The sequence below is a fragment of the Sinocyclocheilus anshuiensis genome, unplaced genomic scaffold (genome assembly GCF_001515605.1).
Source record: "Sinocyclocheilus anshuiensis isolate Anshui unplaced genomic scaffold, SAMN03320099.WGS_v1.1 scaffold300, whole genome shotgun sequence".
Lineage (NCBI taxonomy): Eukaryota > Metazoa > Chordata > Actinopteri > Cypriniformes > Cyprinidae > Sinocyclocheilus > Sinocyclocheilus anshuiensis.
In genome coordinates, this window is record NW_015557379.1 from 2,929,883 (window position 1) to 2,941,491 (window position 11,609).

At 37.2% G+C, this 11,609-nt stretch overlaps 1 protein-coding gene across 1 annotated transcript in view; it reads right to left on the reverse strand.

The window, feature by feature from the left end:
* cdh23 (cadherin-related 23) overlaps positions 1-11,609 on the reverse strand; it is a 270,976-nt gene that overhangs the window by 42,618 nt on the left and 216,749 nt on the right. The window contains exons 28-31 of the mRNA XM_016474656.1: positions 4,701-4,761; positions 3,566-3,711; positions 3,017-3,152; positions 655-1,043 (exon numbers count right to left, since the gene is read on the reverse strand). Coding sequence (XP_016330142.1) covers positions 655-1,043; positions 3,017-3,152; positions 3,566-3,711; positions 4,701-4,761 — 732 coding nt within the window. The remainder of the gene's footprint in view (positions 1-654; positions 1,044-3,016; positions 3,153-3,565; positions 3,712-4,700; positions 4,762-11,609) is intronic.

The following is an 11,609-nucleotide window of genomic DNA, read 5'->3' on the forward strand; positions in this document are numbered from 1 at the left end:
TATTCTACTCTGATTTTTGTGGAAAAAAAAAAAAAAAAAACTGGATGGATTTAAGCACAGTAGGTGTGTTAAACAGACGTGAGAGTACTAGTCAAATATTGACCTGCTGACTAGTCGATTAGTAAAAATGAGTCATCGTCTGTGCCCTATCACATACAGTATTTTCTTTTTGGGTTGCGTTTTCACTTCCTTGCATCACTTCACTGCATCACTCTCGGTGTGAACATGCATTTAGAAAGACTCACAAATTCACATCTTAAATTTCGGAGGGGCTAGCAATAGCAAGCTAGATTTGAAAGCATAAGATCCCACCCTCTCTGCAAATCACTCTCCAAAGCCACGCCTCCCCCAAAACACCTAAACGCGGTGCACAGGCAGACCAGAGGCTAACCAGCGACACGATGAGAGACAATGTTGGTGGAGGGTTGAACATAACGCTGTCCTACGCCTTCCACAGACGATATAAATACATATAAATACATTAAGACTGCTTAACTCAGTGATTGCTATCAGGATGTGAAGAGAGTTTCAACCAGCATAACAAAAAAAATTTTATGAACCAAATCACCTACCCTGCTTTTAAAACCACCACACTCATTTCTGATTCTCTTAAAATATAACTTGTCTATTACGTTATATATAGAGTTTTCTCACCGTGACACTGTCAATCTTAAAGAGCGCCAGAGCAGCAGGTGAGGTGTCAGGGTCGAAGCGGTATGTCAGCTGGTTCAGGTTATCAGCCGACTGCGCCTTCACCTGAACCACCTCTGTTCCTGTAGCAATGTTCTCTCTCAGAGATGCTTCGTAACTGGCCGATAGAAAGGCCACGGCTTCATCCAGTTCATTGAGTAAAGTTATATAGACAGTGCAGTAGCCGCGGTGGAACGGTGGAGACTGATCTGTGGCTGAGATGTTCATTAAATAACTGGTCTTGGTCTCGTAGTCCAAGTAATCCACAGTGGTTACCAGACCCGTACTCACATCGACCTCAAACTTACGGTCAGAACCAGAGACCAGAGCATACGCTACAGCGCCCCCATCACCTAAAATATGAGAGAAAGCAAAAGGCTGGCATTAGTAAGATTTTTCTTTGTGAAGGAAAACATTTTTTTATACAGACTAAATCCAGGAGCATATTCTGTACATGACAGACTAAATCCAGAAGAGCTGTGGCAACGTCTCCAAGACGCTTCAAGAAACCTACCTGCAAAGCTACAGTACTGTTAGAAGTTTTAGGCACTAAAATAATGTCATGAATAGATTTTCTTCATCAATTAACTTCTATTAACTCAATTAAATCAACATTTGGTGTGACCATCCTTTGCATTTAAAGCAGCTTTTGCCATCGGTGCACTTGAGCATAGTTTCTCAGGGAGCTTTGCAGGTAGGTTTCTTGAAGCATCAGTTCTTCTGGATTGAGTCTGTCTCAGTTTGTTCTGTTTCTTCATGTCATTCCAGACACACTGGATGATGATGAGATCAGATCTCTGTTTGGGGCACTGGCTGTTGTCAGACTCCTTGTGCAAATAAAAATCTCACTGAATTATTACAGTTAATGGCAAAATGAATGTTTGGAAATGTAAACTGATATTTCTACAGCAAAAGATAGAAATAACTGACTTGAAACCATTTTTTAGCTGGTGAAAATACTAGTGTTCTAATAATTTTGGTCACCACTGTATTACTGTTACATTTAACTGCATTTTTTTCATGTTTGAAATGAACATTAAAATGTTAATTATTCATTTATATTTTTAATTACTACGTTGATAATTGATTGCTTGATTTTACTTTCAAGTGGCACTCTTAGTCCTCCAATGTCGTGAGCTAACTATTTCAATGACGATTGTCATTTACAGTGTTGGGGGTAACGCATTACAAGTAACGCGAGTTACGTAATCAGATTACTTTTTTCAAGTAACTAGTAAAGTAACGCATTACTTTTTAATTTACAAGAGAATATCGGAGTTACTTTTTCAAATAAGTAATGCAAGTTACTTTTTTTCTAATTTATTGATTGACAGCTCTCCTGTCCCCATGTTGAGAGAAATCAGAAGATGTTACTGTAGCTCTAAAATAAATATGAATATGCATTAATTCATCTCACTCACAAAAAAAAAACACAGATTCAGTATTTCTAACGTAATGCATTACTTTCCATAAAAAGTAACTAAATACCGCAATTAGTTACTTTTTTATGGAGTAACGCAATATTGTAATGCATTACTTTTAAAAGTAACTTTCCCCAACACTGGTCAATTATATACGGTATCTACAGGACTAAACTCTAGCATACTGCACTCTAAACCTCAGGCCTGCGAAGACACAGATGGTTGGACGTCTGTCCAGTTTATGACATGCTGGACATCCTCTATGAGGAAGTGAAACAGGGAAGCAGTTACAGACACAAGCAGAAGTGCAACAGAAATGTTGTGATATCGTTTGGCATTAAGAACCATTGGAAAATTACAACACAGCTTGAGCTATGTTAGGTGCATGACACACACTAGGGATGCACCGATACCACTTTTTCCAGTACTCGCCCGATACCGATACTTTTATTTTTGGTACTTGCCGATACCGAGTAACGCACATCAGCTATACAGGCGTTAATACTGAATGTTTACCTTTATATTCATTGCATACATATACTTCGTAGTAGACATCCTTAACTCCATTCTGCTGTCTGTTGTTCTGTTGTCGGTGTTTCTTTGTTTGAATATGGCGCTTATCACATGCTGTGTGGTATCGGCGTTTGGTATCGGGGCATTTTAACAAGTACGAGTACGAGTACAGGAGCTCAGTATCGGGCCCGATACCAGTATCGGTATCGGTGCATCCCTAACACACACCCACTTAAAAAAGGTCAAAATAAATGAGAAGTGTTATGAATACACAATAACAGCACTCACAGATGTTCCTATCAGACACATTTACTTCCATAGTCCACAGACACATTCAAAGGTCAAGAAGAGAATGTGTTTGCACAGGCTTGTGGGTTGATTGTGTTGTGTACCTGTGTCGGGGTCTGTAGCTCGGACCACTACCACAGATGTACCGATACCAGCGGTCTCTCTGAGCCCCAGACGATTGTACTGCGACTGAGTGAAGACTGGAGACTCGTCATTCACGTCCTCCACATACACAATCACCTACAGACAAACTCACAATCACAGTCTGATTCACAACAGACACATACTGCTACGCACACATTATATTCAGTACTTGTCTTTAATGATGTTTCAATAAAAAAAAAAACACGTTTATAGCTAGATTTAATACAATGTGCAGGCAGTGTTAATTATGTAAAGCAAGCATTGTTTTAGCAGCCTTGCATTCAAATTTGAATCTATTCTGATATGCAACGCACATTACTCTTTTAATCAGTTCCTGATGGATTAAATCAAGTCCTTTTTTATCACTGAACATCCCTTTTTACTTGGAAATGTGTCACATTATGAAGCAAAATGGGTTGCAAACAGTAATTTACATGAACTTTAATATAAACCTGTCGAATGAGGGATTTTCTAGGGTATGCTATATTATTTTTCACACACAAACACACCCTGACAGAGCTGCGCATGCTGCCCTGGTCACTGTTGTAGGCCTCCACCTCCAGCACATGAGAGCTGCGTGTCTCTCGGTCCAGAGCCACAGTTCCTCTGCTGATGAGTCCAGACAGACTGTCCACAGTAAACTGACCATTGATGCCTACAGATAGCAAATCACACACACACACACAAGCCATACTCTGAAACAGTACATCACATAAAGGCTGAGGTTGAAAACAGTGATAATGTATGATTCTTACAGAATTAGTCTCTATTTGTATAACCATGTCACATAGAGTCATATATTTTTTAAAAGGAAAGAAAATTGTTAATATTGTCTGTATTGTGGCAATATTTTTAGGACAATTAATCCCATTTTTATGGATGCCAGTTTCTGCCGAATACAGAATAAAAGGTTAAAAAGGCTTTTAATCTCATAATTCAACCTTTTTTTCTCACATTTCCGAGAAAAAAGTCTGAATTGTGAGATATAAACAAAGAACAGCGAGATATGACCTCACAATTATAAAAAAACAAATGTCAAAATTATGACTTTTTTCTTCATAATTCTGTGTGTACATATTGCAAATCTGTGTTTCTTTTTTCTAAATTCCAAGTTGAGACATTGCACATTTCGCAATTGTTTATTTGTTTTTTTTTCTGTCAATTAGTAATTGCGCCTTTTTATCGCACAGTTCAGTTTTCTTTTCACAATTTCAAATTTGCATCTCAAAATTCATACTTTTTTCAGAATTTTGAGTTTATATCTCAAAATTTGGATTTTCTTCTGGGAATTATGAGTTTATATCTCCCAGTTCTGAATTATATTTTGCAATTCTGAGAAAAACAGTCAGATTTGTCATACATAAACTCAGAATTGCAAGACAAAAAGTCACAAATGCTTTTATTCATTTATTTATTTATTTTAATCTGTGGTTTCCACACATTTTCCCCCAGTCCTTACAGTATGCCACAGATGACTGAAAATGTTCAAAATATGACTGAAAATACTCAAAATATATACTTTTTTTGTACATTATATAATGCAACAATGTTGGTTAGTTAGTGTAGTGGATTGTTGGAGTGCATCTGATCAAGGCACTGAGGTGTGACATCAGGGAAACAGGAAGAATAAATAGGCCTAGTTACCAGAGAGAATCCTGTACAGAACTCTTCCATTCTCCCCCTGATCTGCATCTGTGGCCTGAACCTGCAGACGGACATAAACACACGTAACCACAACACGTACATACGCATGTACTACTAAATAATGAGAGTGAAAGTAATGCTTAACTCACTGCACACCCACACAAGCCGAAACATTAATATAACCACAACACATCTGATACTTTAATAACACACAGTCAAACTCTTAATCACACAGTTACAATTGGACTCTTATTTTCACTTCCACAAGTGAAATGTGTAATTTCTTCATAACTAGCAACACAAAATAAAATGCAGTATGTTTTTTGGCTCAACCAAAAACGTGAGTTTGGGGCGGGGCTATCTGATGACCAGTGGAAGACCGATTAAACCTAAAACCTCCTTAACGGCAGTGAAACACACAGTCTGAAATGGCTAGATTTCAAATACCCTAATGAATAGTTATATACTGTATATTATTAACAGTAATTGGAATAAATAATTCCAGTGCGTAATATAGTTCATTAGCCCAACTACTGACTGTTTATGGTTTCTAAGCAATAGCAATTTGTTACATTTAGAATGTTTAATCACAGGTTCCAATATGGCTTGTCCAATCAGAATTCAGAGTCAGGGCTAACTGTTTTATTTATGCAATTGTGTTTGGTGCCACTAGTGGCACAGAAATGAAACACTTCACCTTTAAATGGTCATCATGGCATGACTATCAACACACATGGGCTTGAAAACACATATGTGACCCTGGACCACAAAACCAGTCATAAGGGTCAATTTTTCGAAATTGAGATTTATACATCATCTGAAAGCTGAATAAATAAGCTTTCCATTGATGTATGGTATGATGTATGTTGTTATGATAGGACAATATTTGGCCGAGATACAACTATTTGAAAATCTGTAATCTGAGGGTGCAAAAAAATCTAAATATTGAGAAAATAGCCTTTAAAGTAGTTAGCAATGTATATTACTAATCAAAAATTAAGTTTTAATATATTTACAGTAGGAGATTTACACAATATCTTCATGGAACATGATCTTTACTTAATATCCTAATGATTTTTGGCATAAAAGAAAAATCAATCATTTTGACCCATACAATGTATTTTTGGCTATTGCTACAAATATACCCCAGCGACTTAAGACTGGTTTTGTGGTTCAGGGTCACATATACAACTTCAATGATCTCATGAATCCCAGAAACAATGATCAGAAGTTGTTCCTGTATATATTTACACACATAAATTCATCATGTAGAGCAGAAAAGACCATTTAGCACACACTAAAGACATCTGCATATTAGTCAAATCCTAATGACAGTGAGGAGGACGGCCCCTCCTTCAGACTCATTAGCTTTATAAAAAGATGTGGAGAGGAGAATAAAGGAGTAGAGGATGAGGAGGAGGAGGGGAAGAGAAAGAAAGCAGGGGTCTAGGGGGGTCTCTTGGAGAGAGATGAATAGAACAGGCAGACCGGATCATACCAACACATGGGGGGTTAAAACTTGAGACTGAAAGTTTGGCTCGGAATGGATGTTTAGTTCAAGAAACACACTGCCATGGTCTGCTGATCGCAAAACACAAAAAGATTGATTTTGAGTCTCTCTGAACGGATATCAGTTGCACTTATCCTCATCCCCATCTTCCAGGCGTCTCATCTCCAACACTCTTTGTGACAACGTGATTTGAATCAAGGGGAACTTTGGAAGAGTCAACCACAGGTAAAGTTGAACCACAAATTATAATCTCAAAAATAATTGTTATTCGATGAAGCCCTGTTTTTGATGCTGGTGTCCCTATCAGGATTTTTCCTTTGCTGGTCCACCGGCACCAAACCCGCACTAACCAGCACGGACAAACATTTAGCAGTGCCAAAGGCATTTTATTTTGCCATGATGTCAATCATACATTACATGGGACAAGAAGTTATGTTCACATTACTGTATTTTACTAATTCATGGATATGCAGTGTCTAAAATCACAACATAATACAGTAATTGCCACAGAGATTACTATATGGCGGAATGGTGAGTAAAATTGTGGAGATTTTGGATACAACTATTGTTCAAAAGTTGAAAGAGATTAATATTTTTTCAGCAATGATGCAATCAATTTATCAAAAGTGAAAGTATGTAATTTTAGTTTGGTACAAAATTCTATTTCAAATATGATTCTTTCACATTTATAAATGCTGTTCTTTTGAACTTTTTCCCCCAAAAAATGTATCACGGTTTCAACAAAAATATGAATCATCACAACTGTTTTCAACTTTGATAATAATTTGTTTCTTAAGTAGCAAATCAGGATATTAGAATGCTGACTGAAGGATCATGTGACTCTGAAGACGTGACGTGACATGTGGCCAAGTATGGTTACCCATACTCGGAATTAGTGCTCTGCATTTATCCCATCCTAAGTGCACACACACAGCAGTGAACACGCGCACACTGTGAACACACACCCGGAGCAGTGGGCAGCCATTTTTTTGCTGCGGCGCCTGGGGAGCAGTTGGGGGTTCGGTGCTTTGCTCAAGGGCACCTCAGTCGTGGTATTGAAGGTGGGAGAGAGCGCTGTACATTCACTCCCCCCACCTACAATCCCTGCCGGTACGAGACTCGAACCCGCAACCTTTGGGTTACGAGTCCAAATCTCTAACCATTAGGCCACGACTTCCCCTGGAGTAATGATGCTGAAAATTCAGCTTTAAAATATATCAAATATAAAACAGTTTTTTAAACAAAATTTGAGACAAAAACAATTTCTAACGTGACTGTTCGCATTGAAATATATTTACAAAAAAACACTTTAAATTAGAAAAACTAATTTAAGCTGCCTGCTTGAGCAAAGCCTAACTGTGATGATGTGTGCATAAATACATTTCAGCAGATCCATACAGCGGTAACTAATGAAGTGTTTCACTAACAATAGTTCTCGTCTGAGTGGCCTTTTCAGCCTGTTTGTGGCATTTAAGATGAGGAATAATTTCATGTCTCAATGTGTTTTCACCAAAGCGATAACTCACACTCTGTGTACTCAGAATTTAACATGCTGACATTTAGGAGCAGAGAGGCAGAGTAATTGGTGGTTTGGGTGCTAGACCGTGCATGTGTGTGTTTCAGATGCAATTTAGCTTGGAAAAAAAATAAAATAAAATCAACCAGCCACATTTCTCATCTGACTGCTCACTTAGTGGGGCACCAACATTTTTAATGTCAAATGCCATTTCAAATGTGTGTTTATGGGAGCGATGTAGGCAAGAAACATACTGTACTTGATGCAGGCACACAAACACAGATGTGAATGCTTAGCTAATGCATTTACCTCTTTGTATGTAATTAAAAATGTAATTTTACATTACTACCTGCTCCTGGAGGGCCAATGTCCTGCAGAGTTCAGCTCCAACCCGCCTAAACATACTCTCCTGGAAGATTCTAGTGATCCTGAAGGCCCTGATAAGCTGGTTTAAATGGGGTTGGAACTAAACTCTGCTGGACTGCAAGACAGGACACCTCTGTGCTACTGTGATGGTGATGGAATTATCTACAACTGTAATTTGCATACACTGTAAAAAAAATTACTTCTTAGTGTTTAATTAGTCTGTTTCCAAATTTTGTTTAGAAACAATGCTGCTTATAATATTAAGAGTGTGAGTGTGTTTAAAGACAATGTATCTTAGTGTATTTTAATAAGTGTATAGTGTATTTTGAGAAAGTGGAAAAAAAATGCCAGTGCAATACAAAAAACACTCAAATTAAAAACACTTTTAACTAAACTAAAAGGCGATGCTAAGAAGTGATGCTGTGAATGCTATGCATATTTGTGTTGTGTTATGAATTGCTGCACAACACATTTCTGAACACAATGCATAAAATTGCAGGTGCAGCTAGAAGTGTTTGTGTTCATGTACTTGTGTTTGTGTGTGTGTGTGTGTGTGTGTGTGTGTGTGTGTGAGACAGACAGAGAATGAGAGGAACAGACTCACGCTAATCTGTAAACAATAAAGTTCAATATAAATCTACTATACTTTGACCTTTCTTGACATTTCTTTAGAGAAATCGCTCAGTCATTCTGATTGTGACTGAATGTTGCAGAGGAGCGCTCTGTAGAGCGGCATGTGTAGAGCTGCTAGATGGTGATGATGATAAGGTGTGTGTAGGTGCGCAGTCCCACCACAACAAACCACGCTCTGTACCCAGAGGAAAATGAGCTCAGAGGCTGCTCTGTCACTGCTCAGGAGACGTCTTAACCTGTTTCATTGGAGTATTAACACTGCCTCAGATTTTTCTCCTACAAATCCTGACGAGCAGTGTTATTTTAGTATTATTTCATAGTATTTATTATTCATTCGAATATGCTTTTATTTTTTTATTTTATTTTTAGTTTAATTTTGTGTTTTTGTCATTTTATTAGTTTTTGTTTAAAAAATTACATTCAGATTTAATTCAATTTTATTTTAGTTTTAGTAATTTTAGTACTTCAGCTTAGTTTTCAGGTTTAAGTTTAATATTAATATTTTGTGATTTCAGCTTTATTTCAATGAACAAAAACAATTTGAATACTTTTAGTTTTAGTTAATAACAACACTGCTTGAAAAAAAATAAATTACAAAGACTATTGGTGATATATGATTATAAGCACAGAGCTCATGAAATGAGATCACAAGCTTCATAACACTTTTGATCGCAGATTATCTCGACAAATCAAGCGCGAGACAGTATTTTGATCTCACATGTGAGATTGCTAGAAAAAAAAAAAAACACCACAGAACAAGATTCCCTTTATGAGAATGAAACGCATACTTCGGACCACTATGACACATGCAAGCTCTTAGCGCTTGCGTTCACATACTTGCGAAGATGTTTTAGGCCTTTGGTTTGAAAAACAAGTCTGTTTGCTCTCCATCTCTTTGCTGCCTAAGAGAAACAACTGAGATATTAGAGAGATTTTTTATTTTTAAGCATACACAAACACCTGTTAACCACATCCTGGCATCTTGCGTGCGTCTTGCTCAAGCACACATTCACACTTTTGCACAAGCCTGAACCCAGAGTGTTACAAAAACACCTACATCTCTACTATAAACACGCTCCTCTTAACCCAGATTTAACTCTTCCTGTTTTGCATCTCTACAGATTCAGGAACGACATGGATGTTCCCTTCAATCTGTCCCTCTCTAATCTCTCACTTCCGGTTTCCCCAACATCTCTACCTCTGGATCTTCACCATCCCCTCCCGACCATCATCATCATCGTGTGTCTGTTTGTTCTGTTCGGGGGCTTCGTGACCTTTCTGGCGGTGGGCTGCCCGTCGGGAGGGTCCTGGGGTGTGGATGGGGACTGCGGCCCGGCGGACGGTCTCTCCTGCGGACAGAATCTGTCCAGCGAGCCCCAGCTGAAGTTCTGGAAGCGTTTGGGCTCGATGAGGCAGTCGTTTTCCTCCGCGCCGACCTTCAGAAGACCCGTTCAGCCATACATAGCCCAGAGCAGGAAGCAATCGGGGTCAATGTCGCCCGCAGAATCAAAGACAAACGACTCCCACACATATATTACTATACCGGCTCTGCTGCAGTATTCCACTGAGATATAAGCTCTGTTGCATCACCTAGTGAGCTGTCTTGCTATCTAGTACCTACATAAGCAACAGCCTTCTAAGTGACTGATTTAGAGTGCATTTCATAGGCAACAACTATGGAGTGATAAGTTAGTGATTCTCTAATAAGCACAAAAATGCATACCAAGCAAATATGAAATAAAAACAATTACATTTCATTTAAACTGACTACTTTATCTATAATTTCATGTATTGAATGAAATGCATTTAGTATGAACTTGTCTGCCATTTTCACTGACCTTAGTGCATTGCATTCTGGGGTTACTGTACCTTTTCCACGAAGGATGCATGGTTATTATTATTAACAAAAAATAAAAGCATTTAAAAAAATTTTGCTAATCAAAAGAAAAAACTGCTGAAATAAAGTACATTTAAATATTAGAAAATATTAAAACTAAACTAAAATTAGCAATGTTGCTTTGGCAACTAACTAAAATAAGTTTAAAACGACTAACTGGAAATAAATAAAACCTAAAACTGAAATAAAAATAAAGCTAAACAGTAAGAGTAGAACACTAATTAAAATTACAACAAAATAAATTACATATATTTAATCACATACACAATCTTATTATAAATGAATAAAAACACTAATTAAAATCACAAAAAATAAAAAAAATATATAAAATGTATATTACACACATCATCTTATATATATATATATAGTAGTCAACATTTGAAGTGGATCAAAAAAGTTCATCAAAGTAGTCCTAAGACAAGAACGGGTATTGTTTTGGTTTTAGGACAACTTTGATGAAAGGTTTTGATCCACTTCAAATGTTGACTGCTATATATATATATATATATATTAGGGCTGTGCAATATATCAAAATTATCGAAATATCGCAAATGTACATATCGCAATATGCATATCGCTACAGCTTGCAATATTTGGGGCCATGAACAAAAGACAAAGAGAAAATCACTCACTGCTCTTATCTAAATAACTTTTGTAGCTTAAATAAGAATCAGTGCATATTGAATTCAAAGAGTAAATACTAAGCAGGGTTTTATTTTTCCTTTTTATTATTCAGTTCCTAAACTCATGTTAAAATGATTACACTAATGTTAAAATGACATTTTTATGTAATGCTCGAGTAAAACACTACCGTTCACTTTCATAAGTTGTTGTAGGGGTGCTTTCTTATTAGAATCAGAATCAGAATGAGCTTTATTCACCACTTAAGTGTGCGCAAACACAAGGAATTTGTTGTGGTTTTACAGGAACTCTTGGTACATACATACAAATAACCATATATATATATATATATGACACAAGATAGTT